Raw genomic sequence first — 18,230 nt, 5'->3', positions numbered from 1 at the left:
AAGAAACTTCCGTGCGTAAAAGTCGAGGGGGCTTGTATGTTGCGACCTTTATAGCCGTTGTTGGATTCATTAAATATGAGACAAAGCAGAGAAATAAGACAAGAATAATCCAGCATTAGAATAGGTGTACTATTCTAAATAGGTTGTTACATTTGACTTTTGAAGCAAACTGCTTCATTGTCAATTCTTGAGTATTTTCCTCAGTGAGCCTTGTCTTTTCTACGAGGTGTGCCGTCTTTTACTGTTGATACTCACACAAATACTAAATATTATAACAATAAAATGTGTTTATTACTCTAAACATTACAATTTTAAAAAATGGTTTATTGATGTAATGTTTCTCAGACCACAAAATGTCAGGTTTGTTCTTTCACTCTAAATATTAAGATCCTGTCCTGTATTTATTTAGTCAACATTTTAGTTTGGTCTTTGTTATAGGCTGTTACTGACACAAGGCTGTAGTCTGTTGAAACATTAGCCGCTACTTTCAACATGACCCTGATAACTAAATGCCCACTGGGCCAAATGCTATGCTGTAAAACCACCAAGTGATGATGACTAAGAGGTTTCTAAAAGCAGACTTTACAGATAAGCTGGTTGTCTCCTTCCTCCAATTCAGGTCAATGTTGACAATGCACAGTAATGCTGGTTCAATCATGCTATTGTCTGGTGGGGTTTGAAATTGTTATCTTGCAAAATCATTTCATTTTTCTTGCATTGTGTACATCATTTTTAAAAACAAGGAAAACTAGAAAAGCTTAAATTACGCACAAATATGTTTCTAGGGCACGTGGTGTGGAAAAGCACAGAACATCTGGGAAATTGATAATGATATTCGGGCTAAAGCTTCGATTGAAATCCACCTTCTCTCTTAAAAGCAGCATTCAAGGTGTCTTCCTCTGACTTCGTTGCATGTTAAAGAATTCGCAACATGGCGATAAAGCAACAAAGCCAAGCTTTAGGACACATAGCAGTCATGTCTCTTGCACTCCTATACACACTCGCCCCCCCCCCCACACACCCACACACACGCACGCACACATCGGTAGGCACGCACGCACACACACATCTACACAACCTGAAAATCTGTCAATTTCTGCCGTGTGGTCACGTGACCTCCTCCTCCGTAGAGTGGATGGAGATGGCTCTCCACGTCAGCCTACGTCTCCAAATTTCTGCTCAGCGAACCTGCTTCAAAGAGGCAAGAGGCACGGCGCTTCAGAGCCATGTTCAGGGCGGTTATCGAGGAATCAACCCCCAACATAGAGTTATAGTAGAGGGTGAACTACGATGATGGATTTTGACGAAAGGGTCCCCGTCGGATCGAACATGTATTTGCCCAGCTGCACTTATTACGTGTCGGCGGGGGCTGATTTCTCCGGTCTTCCCTCGTTTTTATCCCAGACCTCGTCCTCGTCTACCCGACCCATGCCATACTCTTACTCCTCTAACCTGCCGCAGGTCCAACCCGTCAGAGAGGTTACGTTTAGGGACTATGCAGCAATTGAAGCGTCTGGTAAATGGCCCCACCGGGGGAACTTGCCCCACGGCTACCCCACCACGGAGGACATGGTGCACCGGGACTGTCTTTCGGCTCAATCTTCCGTCGTAGGAGACATGTTCGGTAAAAACAGCCCCGCAGCTGCCGCCGCTGCGTACCACCACCACCACCACCACCACCATACGAGCGCCGGCTCGGCTGCCACCAATTTCTACGGTAACGTGGGCAGAAATGGCGTGCTGCCACAAGTCTTCGACCAGTTTTACGAATCTGCGTACGCGAACGCGTCGGAGAGCTCCTCCGCGCATTCGGGGGAAAAAACGACGACCAAGCAGCCCAACTCTTCGCCAGAGGACGAACCGTCGTGCAGAGACACCGAGGCGAAGGAGCAGCTGGATGAGGCGAGCAGCCCGCAGTTATCTTCCGGCAACAATGAGGAGAAATCCAGCAGCAGCAGTACGTATTAAAGTCAGCGCCTTGGTTATGAGAGAAAGTTTGCAATCTTGCGCGCTGCTGTTAAAATTTTGATATGCTGTTTTATAAGCATATACGGTTTATAGAGGGCATGTAGACCCCCCCCACCCCCAACTAAACTTTGTTATAAACTGCAGGTTCACGTGTTTGGAATTGAAATTGGCCGTGAAAGACATGAGGTCGGTGGTTTTTCTGTAACACTCCCTGACGTTTTGCAAAAACACCCAGTTATCGATGTGAATTATTATACAGACCTGCGTTAATTACACGTGTTACCAACTTGCTTGTTTCACGGTTTCTTAGCATTAAAACAGCACTTCCATGTAATGAGGTTCGTGCCTCTGGTTTAAGGGTTAGCCGACGTGAGCTCTTGTGTTCCAATTTGTAGATTTACCCCTTTGTGTTCTATAAAACTACTATACCACTACTACTACCACTACGACTATAAAACGGTCTAATGCAACGTGGTCTCATTTCCCTGTTGCTATTAGTTGCTGATGTTTAAAAGCGTGCTCATTGTTTTGTATTGTCTATAGCGAACCAGCACGAATGGTTTGGTAATATTTCCAGTGTAATTTAATGTCTTTATATGTGACACTTGAAATGTTGAAATAGAAAATATGTTTTGAATACTTTATGAAATACGCTCATGCGTAATCTGGACATCCAGGGCGTACAAATCAGTTTTCTATCAGGGCTAATTTGAAATGTTTATATTTTCTGTGACCAGCACACTTTCCTTTTGTTTCTTCCAGATGGACAGAGGACCCGTAAGAAAAGGTGCCCTTATTCAAAATATCAGATCAGAGAACTTGAGAGGGAATTCTTTTTCAGTGTGTACATTAACAAGGAGAAACGCCTGCAACTATCTCGGATGCTCAACCTCACCGACCGACAAGTGAAGATTTGGTTTCAGAACCGTCGCATGAAGGAGAAGAAACTGAACAGAGATAGATTACACTATTATACGTCCAATCCTCTGCTTTAGGAGTCAACGAGGAGCCCCGTCACAGCTTGCATAGTCCTCCGCTGTGGGACCGACTGCGTTTACAGACAGACTGGCTCTCCGGCTGTGACTCTTCCAGTGTACACTGTGTACCACATTGGCCGCGACAGCAGCAACATTGCTCAATGGTTCATTTCAAGTTCGAGGACAACAGTATCCTGCGATCGGAATTACGCACAGAGTGAGCATGAATTAAGTCAGTCTGTGGACTTTGATTTCAGTCTCCAGACTCTCTTTTTGAGGAAAATGTACAAACGGATTGTTGCCCTCTTGCGAGGGCCCTTGTTAATATTATTGTGACTCACAGACGCCTTGTTTATTTTTTCTTTCACGCGGGTAGAAATTAGTAGTCACTGATCGACTGACCCAGTGTATTTTGTAATCAAAAGATTTGTTTAACTTTTTTTGTTTTTAAAGTCAGAAAAGTGGTGGATTTAGGATGATGGCTATGTACTTAAATAACTGAAATTATATTGGTGTGACCAAACAGTGAGTTCGAACAGATGAGATTGTAATGTGTTTATGTTTTGTGTGCTTATTTATTTTGTAGCCACTCGTTTACTATTTCCTTTAATGCCACGGCTAACCAAGTCGAAGTCCATTCTTACAAACAGGCTATAGGGATTCCGTGTTGATTCTTGGCTGGCCTTTTGTCGTCTGTATAGCCTGCAGAATGAGGGCTATACGGATTTATATGTTGCGTATCTACAACACCCCAATCCATGTTGTCCTTTTGGATTTTTGGAGACTATCAGTCGAGTATTGATAATGTAGGCCAAAACCAGAGAGATAAGCTTGTCCACTGGATCTGTGTGGAGTTGCACTGAGGTACACGCCCAACATATGCACACACAGGTATATATGCAGCGGGCCTGTTTGGTCTGCTATTGATCGGCATAACAGAATATTTTTTTCATTACTCGTGATCCTTTGGTACTTGCTGTCTAAAGAAGATAAAATGCTACATTTTCAAGTGTGCTAACAGGGCAATGCTGGTCAGGGTCATCGCATTGAATCAATTGCTTGGTATGCCCAATTGTGTATTGTACTATATTTCCAAATAAAAAAACAAAAGAAAAGATCATTGAGAAAAAAAATGCTGCCTTGTCATTGTTTTCCCCCCCACACGCTTTAGGTTTTGGTGAATGAAAAGGCGCTCATGTGAAACATTTTACGCACGAAACACATTCAACTCGCAATAGTTTTATCACAAGCATGTGCCAACGAATGTTGCAAACATCCATACAAAATATGAACTACCCGGCCTGATAGAGCCACACACAGAGCCTATATACACTTCATGTTAAGCCTTTAAAATAAAAGTTAATAAAGTAACACATTTAACAATGAATCTGTTGATTCCTGCTTTCAAATAACCTTACATTTTAATGGGTTTCGATTGATCAAATATTGATGTAAACTAAAAAGTATAATTCCTCTGCTGTCCAATATTGTCCTGTTGTGCGACAATTACGTTGATCCCGAGCTGATCAATATTTTGAGCCATTAACGGCATTTTGCAGCTCTTGCATTCCAACTGAAGAAAAAATATGTTCTTGAACCAATCCAGATCCGCCTTCATCCGTTTCCATTACATTTGTTGTCGCCATGTACACTTTATTTTCTATTCGTTTCTACTCTTTCTCTCTCGCTCTCTGTAGTTTGTGTGTGTGTGTGCAGCTGTCATTACGCTGATTGGCTTTGGAAACACTGTTCCAACAGCAGTCTCCTTTGGCGAGGGTCGCCATATTTGCTGTTGTTATCACTGTGTTTATGGGAGCTAGCCGCAGCGCATTGGCGTTCATATATGACAGTCAAAAGGGCCATAAACGCGGGGAGAGAGGCTGAAGTTTATGGTTGCCTCTCTCTGCCATAGTCCGGCCTTGCCTTGCGCATCCTTTACTGCGCGCTGGAATTCCGTCCCTAATTACGGGACATCCTCCCCGTTGCCGCAGCAACGCGGCCATAAAAGCTGTCTGAGTCTGGGGCATTTGTACAATTGGAGTGCAGTGCAATAAACCGTCTGAGACCCAAGGTTATTAACTGTTACCAAGGAGGCGAGAGCAACGGCAGGGAGAGGACGGATAGGAACAGCCTTTGCTTGCTGCATCGGCTTCACTTGAGACGCTTTGCCCCTCGTGTGGTTTATCCACCTCGATCAGTTTAGTGGCGACGGCTGCACTCAGGATTAGTCTTTCCTCTGCCACCGGGCGGCGCTGTTGGGACCAATGTCATGGCCGTGGATATTTTCGTCTCCAAGCTCACCTCGAATGCAAGCAGGTAAAAGGTGTTATCAACACAAGCTGAAGCTTGAATAGTTTTCTCTGTTGCAAGAAACCGTCATGCGACTCCTGTTCGTTTGAGATGGGATCCGTTTTGTGTTTAGTCTCCACATTTCTCTGGCGCACAAGTCTTCCTGGGGGCCCTAATAAGGCAACACATCTGTGCCAAGCCTTCATGCTGCATGTGCTATTCATTTTGCTAAGCTTGAGCTTTTTAATGGTTGACGAATAGCATGGCCGGCTTGTACCTGGAGAGATCTGCAACCCTGTCCAGTCCAACAAATGTTTTGGATTTGGGGAAAAATCTGCCTTAATTATAAAATAAACTGTATACTAGTATGTTAACGATACAGTTAGCAGCGGTGCTGGATACAAAACATATGCTCTGATTTTTTCAGATGGTTCACATTCTAATGCAGCTCGTCTTAAAACGCATGCAGCTGTCTTATATGCTCGTTCCTCCGCCTCGTCTTCCTCTTCAAAGAATCCGCTAACAACATTTGACGTCCTTCCAAAACACATTATTCTCTGTACGTGCCAAGTGGACACAAGCTGCTATTAGAAAAGTCGATCTGATTGTGATAGGGCAGCAACCGCGTCTCCGTTTCCTTCCTGTCACAGATATAGAGCTGCACTGAGGGTATTCGGTGTCGGTCCGAGTTGCGGGTTACTATTCTGGACCTTAATGCGTGTGGACCGAGTCTCTTTCTCCTTTGTCTCTGGTGAAAAATAAGTGCTTCCGCTGGATGTAATAAAACACCGCATTATTGTTCATAACTGCACTCGGGACGAACATGATACGACTCAAACGGCCTCTTCGGCCACGATTATATGGGCCGGATCAAAGCCAGTGGTCAGAGTGAACTGTTTTGGGGATATAATAGCCAGGCAGCTGTGAAAATGAAGATTTAATAGCAACAATTAATAACTGTAACACAAAGATATCGATAGGCCCCAATGCCAGTACAACACCATGAAGTGTGTGCGTGTATAAGCCAAAACAATGTAATACCACAGACAATGAATGGATGGATTTAGTTTCGTAACTAGCTCATATGTCCCTTAAGGAACAGGCGTGGGGAAGAGAATACTTTGTTTCGGTCAACTCTGCAGTGAATTATTTCATGGTTTTGGGGGAATTTACTAGACGGGCAAAAACTGCTCGGCGTACGGCCTTTGTCTTTAAAACTCTCACGCTGGAGAAAATGCTCCTTTCTTTATATATTTCAACAAATTACATTTGGTGTTTTGAAATACAATGTTGTATTATTTCCGTGTATACATCAATACGTTTTTAGCGCGAGCGATTGACAAATGTCCAACGTCAACGTGCTAAAAATCTAAGCCAGTGTACATAAATGAGCTGTCAATGACAGAGCGTTTGAAAACCTAAATGGGCTCGATTTATGAATTTCTCCGAAATGTCCTCATTTCAGTACAACAGGCTGCAAACAAACCCGGGGGGCTAGCGGCCACCTGGGCCTGGTAATGGCAAAACTGGCCGAGATTAACTTCAACCTGGAGAGAGCAATAGACTGCACATGGCCAAGGACACTACGAGATGGAGGGAGAGTTTTATTGTGGCCCTTATTGCCTCAAATTGGACCGACAGGATGACAAGCTTTATGTCTGCTTTCGTTTGGCACATTGCGCCTGTTCCTTGCACAACGTCGGGATCAATACTTTGGCACTTTAACAAATATATATTTTTTGTTCTGAGTATTTTTTATTTGTATTTGTTGTACCGCAGCTTTTTCTTAAAAACACATTTGTTCATATAACCTGTGAAGGAAAGCACATCCAGATGTAACCTTTGTTGTGCAATGCGTAATGGCTTAGGTACATATTAACTCATTTCATATTTAATTGGTGAAAACTCAGGAGTACAACCATTATTACTATCAATCCTAATTTCAAAAAGATGTGAGAAAATGTAAAATGATATCCTGAGTGGTTTTATATATCACAAGAAACGCAACGCCGGCTCTAATGCAGGAAATCACAATATATGCAGTTATATATGGCATTTCAAGATTTGAATGTGTGAAAGATGCAGTCAGTCGTTAAGAAAATAATTTATTCTATAAAGGCTTTTTTCGTTATTTTATCTTTATTTGCTTTTTGTTACTGGTGTCAAGGTATTGGTTTTCTGTTGTTTACGCACGGATATAGCTTGGTTGATCTTACTGAATTTAACATAATCAAGATTTCTACTATCCAATATTCGTCCACAATCTTAAATCAAAAATGATTATGTTTGAAGTAATACTATAAGAAGACAGTTCAACGAAGTCAACTTGATGTTGACCACTTCAAAGACGTTCCCTGTCCAGCAAAAAACTAAAAATCAAGAATCTGAATCAGCTTTATATGCCAGATATGACTACACGTACAAATACTTTGTTTTTGTTGTTAGTCCCACTGTACTTGCACAGAAAATAGATATACAGCTAAAGACAACAAAACTGAACAAAAGCAACCATAAACATTTAATCGTTCTGTACCTAAGTAGCCGAGGTGACTATAGGTGAAAGAAGTGTAGTGTTTGTGTGTGTATATATATGTGTGTGTGCGTGTATATATATATATATTTAAACATATATATACATAACACACACATTGACACACGTCAGACCGTTTCTGTAGATTGTAAAGAAAGATCAAAGTATGTTTAACAGTAGCCTAGTCTTAATCTCCAGGCAACACTAATCTTAGCACCTTTACATTCAGTGCGGAAGCGCCCAGTCTGTCTTCAGGCTAATGGATGCACCAAAACGGCTTTTTGCCAAGTCATTTCGCTAGAGACGAATTCAACCTTAAACACATTTTATTGCCTCTAAGTCCCATTGCTTTCTTATTGTTTTGTCGTTGGTGGGTTCTGCAGCTTTTAAAAAACTAAATTTAAGACTATATTTTTGTAGTTTCATTTGACCATGACTCTCACTTGAGTATTCATTTTTTTTATGAATCTGATACTTCTGTTTTGCACCTAATGAGCTTTGTGGTAACATTTGATTTGAATGTGGGAAACAGACAATCAGGCAATCAGGATTTTAAAGCAGTTAAACGATGACATTTATGAAATTCTCCTTTTCAATATATACATATATATGTTTCAACTTTGCATCATGCTGGACCTCGCCCCTTCTAGGGGGTAATGGTGGTGCATTAAGGCAAGGTGAGGGAGCACATTGATTGCTCTGCTGCCTTTTTCTCCGTCTCAGCTCCATGATAGCTATGGCTCCGGCTGCTACGTAGCCACGGAATGGGAGGGACTGCCCGTCTTCCAGCGTTTCCATTGGTTTTACAGTCTGCACGGCGGAGAGGGGGGTGCCTCGAATCACATCCAGCATGTTTTGCACAAGAAATGTCAGCCAGAAAGGGCTATCTTCTCCCCTCGCCAAAATACACCACAGTAATGTCATGTTCAGACAGTCCGTCAGGAAATGCGTTTTTAGTGGATTCTCTGATCAGTGGCCGCACCGAGAGCGGCGGAGGTCACTATGCTGGGAGCGCGGTGTGCGTGCCTCATAGCGCCGCTACAGAAGTGCCTTACGGACTACACAGCTATGGATACTTCCCAGGTATGGGGAAGCGCTGCGAGATGGGTCCCCAAAACATGGTCTCCGCCTCTAGTGCGTACATGTCCAGCATGGAAATGTGGATGGACGCGCAGAGGTCATGTCGAATGGACCAGGAGCACCCGGTGGGTCCCCAGGTCGCACCCTGCTCGTTCCCGCAGACTATTAAGGAGGAGAGCACCTACTGCCTGTATGAGCAGCCGAAGTGCCCTAAAGCCGCAACCGCAGAAGATCTTACATATTCGAGGTTAACAGCAGCGGGCCTAGGCTCGAGTTCTTGTACAGTTACCGATGGTGGCGGCGGGGGCTCAGTGCCTGTACCGGGCTACTTCCGCTTGTCTCAGACGCACGCACATTCTCATAAACTTTACAACACCAACAGCCCCCAGCCGAACCCTTCCCATTCTCATTTTGGCCTACACCCCATTGCTCCTGCTCGCTTCCACACACCACCAACTACTCCAGCCACGACGCAGGAAGGGAGGAACACCGAGGAGTCCGTGTCCTCGGGAAACGCCGACCTGCAGGCTCACGCTGCACCAGCGACCGAGGAGCCACGCGAGTCCTCGGATGCAGAAGTCTCTTCAGCTGAGGAGAGGGAAGAGCATAATAAGGAGAGACCAGCAAAGACAACTAAAGGTAATCGCAGTTCATCATAAGTGTGGTTTTGTTTGCCTGCAGTGCAAAAACAGTGCAGTGTTTGCATGCAGTGCAGGTAGAGTGAGGCTTTTGGCACCTGTGTAGTTCTATTTTACTGGTTCGACTTGCAATGCCAAGTCAAGACACGGGTATGGGAACGTTGCATTGACATATTAGATTCTCTAAGTATTGTCTCGAAGTTGTTGTAATATGAGTACGTTATGATGTATATGTGCATGATTACGCCCCGAAATATTATGCGTAAAACCGGAAAAAGTAAATTATTGAAGGGCAAAGCTAGAATTTAATTAATTAAACAATACTAAAGTGTTATTTCAAATAAACCAAATAAAGGAATTGTTGTAAAATACATGAAATACAATATAATATATTTTAACTACCTATACCTTTAAGCCAGTATTTGTCTGAGCGCTGCGTAAAATGTTCTTAGGCCTACGTGTATTTGTGTAGGCGTTTCATATTTTCTGTATCACAAAGTATTTTTATTTTTTCACGACATATGACACACAACAAGATTTGTTTCACCGCACCATTGGTGTAAAATGTTCATGTGATATTTTCAAACCATTACTGACGTTTCAACTCTAAGTCAAGTCTGAGTCTAACAAAGCAGCCATAGTTTACGCATAAGACACACACACACACACACACACACACAAACACACACGTTACTGTAACGTGTGTACAACACAACCATAAACACACACACACACACACACACACACACACACACACACACACACACACACACACACACACACACAAACACACACATACACACACACAGACTATCCCATCTTCCAATGCGTAAAACCATGTATCTGCCATTTTCTGTAGGAGACACAAAAAGTGAAAGCACGGCCAACTGGCTGACAGCAAAAAGCGGCCGGAAGAAACGCTGTCCATACACCAAGCATCAGACACTGGAGCTGGAGAAGGAGTTCCTCTTCAACATGTACCTGACCCGAGAGCGCCGCCTAGAGATCAGTAAAGGCGTCCACCTGACGGACAGACAAGTTAAAATCTGGTTCCAGAACCGCAGGATGAAACTGAAGAAAATGACGCGGGAAAACAGGATCCGGCAGCTCACCTCCAACTACGGATTTTCATGATGAACAAGGTGATCACATTGAAATAGAAGATCACTGGTGAAAGCAATGCCCCTCACCCTTTGTCACCACTCTGTCCACACATTGACTCATTTCACTGTGGGGTTTATTTCCAGACACGCTGAATTAAGATGTATCGTCCTCTGTGAGCCACTGAGAATAAGAAAAGGGGGAAAAAAGTGAACGCTATGAGTTCAATTTGATTGTTTTCCGATGTTGTGTTTTTGTATTGTTGATCTGTTTCTGTCACTTCTGTGGTATGGTTGGATAGTGTTGCCAGTGGACTTAAATTAACGCAATTTAAAAAAGAAATTGTGCCCTGGAAGGTGGCTTAAAATGACCACTTCTCTCCCCACCGCTGACAAATATAACATCTTTAAATTTACACCAACAAATATGAAATTATTTTCTTTTAATTGGAATTGCATGAGATAAAGTTATCAAAATAAAAACAATTTCAAACCACTGGGATATGATGCCCATGTATCACCAAGGGTAGAATAATTCACCTTTGACCATTAGATGCAGTCTACCATAGTATAGACCTTTTATATGAGCTAAATGTATGAGTTTAATCTTTAATCACGTTGAGGACGTTTATACGAGACCGGTGTGCAAAGTGTAGGAATGTTTTTATTGTATATTTCTGTGTACATATGACAGTGTTTTTGTGTCATGCTTAATAAATTATCAGCTAGCATTGAGGAGTATCTGCTTGTATGTTTATCGGATTATATTCAGTCAAAGTGTATTCTACAAAATCACAAAAACAGATTTGTTGAAATCCCAAATAATACGCACTCCATTGCATTTGTTTTGTTGAACTGGCTAACAAATGTTCTGGAGGCTAATGTAATGGAGATCGGGAATAATTAAGATATTGGGCTATAAGCCGTTTAGCTGCATGCCCAGCCGGCTATTGTAGAGTTTTATGACTGCCTGCTATATGAGCTTTCTCCCTCTCCTCTAAGAGCAGCTTCAGTCGTGGGAGAGTCTTCCAGACGGAGAGGAGGCCCGGCTCTCAGCTAGAAATCCGAACTGTACAGATACACTGTGGATATGATCCATTACCTTCTGCTTTAGTTTTGGAATACTAGGATGTATATTTCGAGTATCGGGTAAGTCTATTTATCAATGTGAATTTGTCCTTTTTGTGCCTTGTTGCACCGGCTTCGTGTGTACAAAACAGTTGTACTTTCTCAATACAGACGATTTTTTTTGGACACTTGGTGACGGGACTGATGACCACGTTGCATTACGAATTGGCTGATTGTGTTTCACTTGAGGCCCGGATCGACTGTCGAGTGGTTTAGGTAGTTTCATGTTGTTGGGGTCCATTTCTAACTCTGCAACATGACACTGTCTTAATTGCCGCAGTTCCACACATCAAAACCAAAAGGGAAGCAAATCGGGGACATAACGATGATGGGATTTGATGAAAATTGTGGCGATGTGTTTTGGAAGCATGCTCTAAAACTCCCTGGTTTATAAACCGAGGAAAGTTGACTGGTTATTGTGTAGGCTATATTCTTGTCCTGTCTCCTGCAATGTTTTCTTTAGAATTCTGTACTTGAAATTCGTCGTTAAAATAAGCCCACCCGGGAATGTGTGCTGAATCTAAACGTCATCAAAGCAGAGCCGCAGTATGCGTCGTGGATTTGGGATTAGGGTTAAACCGTGAGTGTTTTCCGTGAGTAGCAGTGACGCAGACACGCCAGACAAGGCCTCGGTTACGACCACTGCAGTGGAGGGGAAGGGGAAGGTGAATTGGGCAACAGCGACCTCCGTGGGCAATGAGACCGGATGCTTCCGCTGCGCAATAGTGGCTCAGACAAAAGGAGGGGAAGGGCTTTATGGCGATATTTAGATCCGCCAGACAGGCTGTTATCTGCAGAGGCAAAAGAAGTGAATAGCCCCTGCGGTAAAGTGGGTGAAAAAAACACCCTGATTTAGGTTTACAGCCTGAGAGCCATTGGCAGAGTGGCGTCTTTTCCTCCTCTGAAGGTGTTTGTCTATTCTAACTTTTAGTGCACAAATAGGAGGACAGCCGCTCCTTTGCCCCCTCGGCTTGTTTGATCTCTGCTGGCCAAATAAAGTGCAACTACCATTGAGGTGATAGCTTGCAACCAGAATGCACATTATGGGCAGCTTGCGCCCATTTCCTTTGCTTCTCTGCTAAATGCAACAGCAATGCAATCGTAAGAACTGAGAGTATATTCCTGCGTGTTGAATTGCCTGTGGCCTTGTGGGGTGTTGGCCAAGCCCTTCGTTTATTTGCTGGTGATAAATAAAATCCGCAGCGTAATGTGTGAGAACTCAAGGTTGCTGTTTTGTAGACGTGATCTGCAATATGGAGTTAGGTTTAGGATGTTGTGGACGCTTATAAGCATTTAGTAAAAAAATCTGCATTGAGATTCAGTTATTAATGCTTTCTGAAATATACATACGTTCTCAGTATTTTATGATTGTGATACAATGTTTTTAGCTGAATGCATGTGCCAGTTGACATATGAATTGTCCACAAATACAAAGTTAATATGAATGCATTCATTTAATTATTTGTGATGTTAACGCTTCTAGCGTGCGATGTCCTTAATATGAATTAATTAAATTGAATATGCGTGTTAGCATTTTATAATCTCGATATCTAGTACTCATGTACAATGTGCTCTTGTCTCCTGGTGTTCGCCACTGCTCGCACCATTTCGTTTTAAAAGGGGAAAACCACAAGCACCACATTACGCATATTCTGAGCTATATTGAAGTGTAACGTTACACCGAGGCACTGCCTGCAAGAACAGGCATTGCAGTTCATTTGTTGTTGGCGGTGATGATGGCGAAGAACAGGCCTAATCAAGTGATAACGGCTGTGTGAATAATACACGCTTTAAACGGTGGGTTAAACTACGAGAAACTATGAGCCATTAATGGTATTTGGAAAATATTCAATAAATATTTGGGTATCACAAGTTAATTCTGTGGGTCAAAACTACATGTTCACCATATTTATTCCGTTTTACTTCGTCATTTTAAATCAATGTATAATATATTTATATTTTCCATGTTGTGACAATTGAAACCCAACTATTGTTTCAGATTTAATAAGATGCAGTCATAAGCTATGCCGTAAATGTGATTTTTTTTTATTTTACGCCAGTTTTGCACCGTAATTATTGCCAAACGAACAAGACAAACTGCTTGATTTTGTCTTTTGTTAATTTGATTGAAAATGTCGAAATAAAATCTTTCCCATTTTAAAGAAATAATGATGCTGATTGAGTTATTCTTCCGACTGTGAGAAATGTACATAGCTCTGCATTATCCTCGGTAAGAGTGCAAGTAATGTGGATTATTAGACGTTTAGCCACAACATATCGTGAAGTAGGCTATCAACTAAAAGCTAAATCACGAAATACGGTTGTTGAAATATCAGCCCATACACATTATGCTTATATGTTTTAAACAGCATAGGTCCACAAACGAACTATCTTTTTTGGAAATGTTAAACTGAGAATAACAGCCGCCTAATGTTAGATATTACCGCATGTATTTTAGGACGTCAGTCTGTACAATTGTTTAACGTGTGAAGCTGAAAATAGGGAAGTATACGGACGTTATGTCTGATACAGCCGAAAAAGTACAAATAAAGAAAAATGTAATTGTGGTTGTTTGAGATCCAGGCTTTGTTTCAGAGTTGAGCTGCTACGTTTCTTTAATATGGCGGTGGTTACAATGCGTTTTGGTGAACAGCAATGGCACGGTGCTTACGTGTCCTATAAAGAACCTCGTAAAATGGGGCCTCCAAAAACACACTGCAATCGTTTTGGATAACCAAATGTAATTCCATCAGCAGCAGTTGGCTAAGGTACTGTAAAACACCTTTTTCATTCAGTTATTCACATTTCCGTCTCGCAGATCTAAATAATATCCTGATAATTCTTAGATTTAAAACTAAAGGTTGTTATATGAAAACGGGTGAGTATTTAATGACCAAAGAGATTGATTTATCCTTTATTGTTCAGCCTTTATGATCACGTGTGTCTGCTACCCAATGGCATGGCAGCCTGTCTCCCCATTACAAGCCCACTGTAGTTCTCTGTGGGGCCAAGTTGCTACTTGATTTCTCCACATTGTTATTTTGCGAGGCTGGGTTTACTGCGTGTGTATGTGTGTGTGGTGTGTGTGCACGTTTTACTTTTGCATAAATCTGCTGTATGACTGCTTACATGTGAACGTATAATTTTTCTGCCATGTCGACATCCGGAACATTGACTAGTTACTACGTCGATTCCCTCATTTTGCCCGAGAGCGAGGAGCTCTCTGTGCCGAGATACCCCTCCGGTCCTGGGCTGCAGCATTCCAGGCAGCCCGCCTCGATTAGCGACCACAGCGAGCTCGGAACCTGCACCTTCCCGTCCAAACCTCCGGTGTTCGGGCCATCGTGGAGTCACGTCCCTGCTCAATTCCCAGGCACCGTTTCTTCTGTGTATCACCATTATGGGCATCCTCAAGGCCCTGTCGGTGCAGATACAGATGGCCGCTATCAGTCATGGCTGCTGGAGCCGATGTCCGGTTCCCTGCCCATGGCCGGATTACCGACGACCCATCACTACGGAATCAAACCGGAGAGTCTTGCGACGCGAGCTGACGGCGCGCTGCCGGGCTCCCATACGGCGCTGCTGCTCTCTGATTACGCCAACGGGACGGTAGCGACGGCATCACCGGTGGAAAAGGACACACTGTCCGGCCAAGGAGGGGACACGAGCGGAGAAAGTGAAGAGAAACCGGGCTTTGATCCAAGTAAGTCGCTGCAGACCCCTCTATGTTTATAGTCTATTTACATCGCATAACGCGGTGAGGACTGGGACGTGATGGGGGTGCGCGTCTGAACAGATGCCATTCTGAACGTGCCATTTCCTTATGGGGACTGTTAATGGCCCATCTCCCATTGCTATATTAGATAACCTTTTGCAGCTTAAAGTCAACGTGAGCTAGGAGAAATAAGGGTAGGTTTTATTTGGATGTAGCCATTTTCTTCTGACCAAAGGGGATATTATTTTGGTCTGAGCCAAATTATGAGTGATGTTTTTTTTTTTTTGCATTTGGTCACCCCGGCACCGGCCCCTCACACCAATGTCGCACCCCACTCTTTCCAGATAACCCAGTGGCCAACTGGCTCCACGCGAGTGCCACGAGAAAAAAGCGCTGTCCGTACACCAAGCACCAGATCCTGGAGCTGGAGAAAGAGTTCCTCTTTAACACCTACCTGACCAGGGACCGTAGGTACGAGGTGGCGAGGCAGTTAAACCTCACCGAGAGACAGGTTAAAATCTGGTTCCAGAACCGCAGGATGAAGATGAAGAAGTTTAATAAAGACGGCGCACCGAAAGATATTGACTGAACCGTAGATATACAGAATTTAGCGAGCTTTGTGTGTGGAAGCTCTTAACCCTGCTGGACCTTGTTTTTAAACTCATTGTCTTATTGTTCTGTATAACAGAAGCTGTTAGGCTTAATTGTCTTGTAAAAAAAAAGCATGTTGGGCTTCAGTTTGATGCGACTACCTTTATATTGCACAATTTGAAGGGTGCACACTCGTTTTGTAGTTGTTATTTTCTCTTGTTCATTTTATTAATACCTCGTTAACGTGTATTAGTTGGCCTGGTCCCTTTGCTTGTTTGTGTATGGATGTTTCTAGCTGTGTGTGCTCTTGTTTGTAGTTATATTTGTTGTCTATCTCAGAGTCCCCTGAGCGTATAGTTTATAAAATGTATTAATTTAGTTGTTGTTTATCCCTTACTGCTAGAACTATGACTGATGACCATGAGTTTGAATCTAACGTTGGACCCGTATACCAGAGCGATGGCATTTGGAAGTAGGTTCATAAACCTCATCAACCACTTGAAAATGCTAAAACACTCAATTAAAACATGTAATAGAAGCTATATCACACGACACGATTGACTAGCTAGGTCTTTCAACTACCTACAATAATATTATTTTTTTCGATTGCGGATTATAGATTAGATGCTGAACTATGAATTTCAGGGAGTACCGTTTTCAAAGTGCATAATGTTTGTTAGTGAGAGGGAAATAAATAAAACACTGTAGGCTACTTATTGAATACCTCACGGTCTGCTGACCGTCTGACTTTTGGTTGACAAATGTAATTTGTACTTTATTTATTAAATAAAACAAATTATAGGCCTGTCTGTGAATGTATGCACATTGTTATTACATTTTGGCCTGGCATCGAGATATTTTTATTCTTCTAAAAGCTCAATTCGCGAATTATCGCTGCACAAGAAAAGTATTTTTATGGTGTTTTTTGCACTGACAAAAAAATATGAAGGTTACCGCCGTCAACTATATATCAACATACACCCCCCTACACACACACACACACACGAACATACATAAAAGAAACATACAACATATTTGGATCATTTAAAAATTACGAATACAAAATTAGTGCAAATTAACAACATTTTACAGGTTTTTGTAAATATCCTCAAGCCTTTCAATGTGTAGAGAACACACACACACTCTCACTCTCTCTCACACACACACACACACACACACACACACACACACACACACACACACACACCTACACACACACACACACACACACACACTGGATTGGGGACAGAGCTGCGTCTTGGCAGAGGATGTTGTTAGCTGTATGCAGCCATAAAAGACAATTACCGCTATAACCTTTTATGGGGTGCGAAGCGCTGCGAGGCGAGAGGACACAAAACCAAAAAAAAAGACATCGAGGGCTTCAACAGCTGAAGCCCAAAATAATGCAGGCGATGCTGCTCAGCTTAGATATGACGAGGCCGCTCAGCCTAAGCTCCGTCATTAGCGCCATGTTTATAACCAAGAACGAAGTATTATGAAATATAACAGCACAAGGGAATTTGGATTTTAAACGCGACGTGACCTCAAATATTCTATCCCAAAGGTTTCAGAGAAGAGCTCTAGTTTTAAAAGATAACCTCTGCATTTGTAAGGCTGCTTCAAGTCTCTGCATGTTGGTGTAAACATTTGGCACAAGGGCACAAAAAATACAGGCAGTGCAAATCCAACGTGAGCTGCAGAGCTGCTACATTTGAGATAGGCCTGTAACGGCTCTGTCAGCTACACCAGCTTTAGTTCTTATTAATTACTTTACATACACTGATTGTGGTAGTTAGAGGGTAAGTCGGACTTCAGTTGGAGTGCTGTTGTGACGCGTTAGGGGACGCAGATGGACCCACACTTCAAAGACTCGGCCAGAGACAGTGCAATAAAACGCCTGGTCTGCTATACTGTCTGGCATTCCAGTTGTAATGGCTTTATGGCCGTCCAGACACAATTAGGCCGTTTCCAGAATGGCACCCATTTGTTTTTTCTTCTCTTTCTGTGGGACTGCGCCCAGGACAAAAGGCCGAGCGGAAATGATCAGCTTTATTGGACTTTCCCCGACGGGGACGCGCAGGACTCACGGTCATTTGGGGCGATCCTTTGTTTCTACCTGGGAACCTTCCGCCCTCTGCTCCTTTGCTGAGCCCATCCTAAAGGAAAAGGAGCAATAAAGTCAGCAGCTATAGCTTCAAACGCAGTGGTTGGTCT

At 42.8% G+C, this 18,230-nt stretch overlaps 3 protein-coding genes across 3 annotated transcripts; all 3 read left to right on the top strand.

Annotated features, from left to right (window-relative positions):
• The first annotated feature begins 1,143 nt into the window (after nucleotides 1-1,143).
• Nucleotides 1,144-4,065, top strand: hoxa11a (homeobox A11a). The gene is made up of 2 exons (XM_079288246.1): nucleotides 1,144-1,957; nucleotides 2,731-4,065. The coding sequence occupies exons 1-2, from the start codon at nucleotides 1,291-1,293 to the stop codon at nucleotides 2,961-2,963; spliced, it is 900 nt and encodes a 299-aa protein (XP_079144372.1). The 5' UTR covers nucleotides 1,144-1,290; the 3' UTR covers nucleotides 2,964-4,065.
• A 1,090-nt stretch (nucleotides 4,066-5,155) lies between these two features.
• Nucleotides 5,156-11,306, top strand: LOC306791726 (homeobox protein Hox-A10-like). The gene is made up of 3 exons (XM_079288592.1): nucleotides 5,156-5,261; nucleotides 8,488-9,483; nucleotides 10,342-11,306. The coding sequence occupies exons 2-3, from the start codon at nucleotides 8,529-8,531 to the stop codon at nucleotides 10,614-10,616; spliced, it is 1,230 nt and encodes a 409-aa protein (XP_079144718.1). The 5' UTR covers nucleotides 5,156-5,261; nucleotides 8,488-8,528; the 3' UTR covers nucleotides 10,617-11,306.
• A 3,348-nt stretch (nucleotides 11,307-14,654) lies between these two features.
• On the top strand, nucleotides 14,655-16,821 carry hoxa9a (homeobox A9a). The gene is made up of 2 exons (XM_079288247.1): nucleotides 14,655-15,413; nucleotides 15,770-16,821. The coding sequence occupies exons 1-2, from the start codon at nucleotides 14,864-14,866 to the stop codon at nucleotides 16,012-16,014; spliced, it is 795 nt and encodes a 264-aa protein (XP_079144373.1). The 5' UTR covers nucleotides 14,655-14,863; the 3' UTR covers nucleotides 16,015-16,821.
• Nucleotides 16,822-18,230: the final 1,409 nt, after the last annotated feature.

Source organism: Melanostigma gelatinosum, assembly GCF_949748355.1.
Source record: "Melanostigma gelatinosum genome assembly, chromosome: 17".
Classification (NCBI taxonomy): domain Eukaryota; kingdom Metazoa; phylum Chordata; class Actinopteri; order Perciformes; family Zoarcidae; genus Melanostigma; species Melanostigma gelatinosum.
The sequence above is the reverse complement of the archived record's forward strand: the minus strand, read 5'-3'. Positions and strand labels throughout refer to the sequence as shown.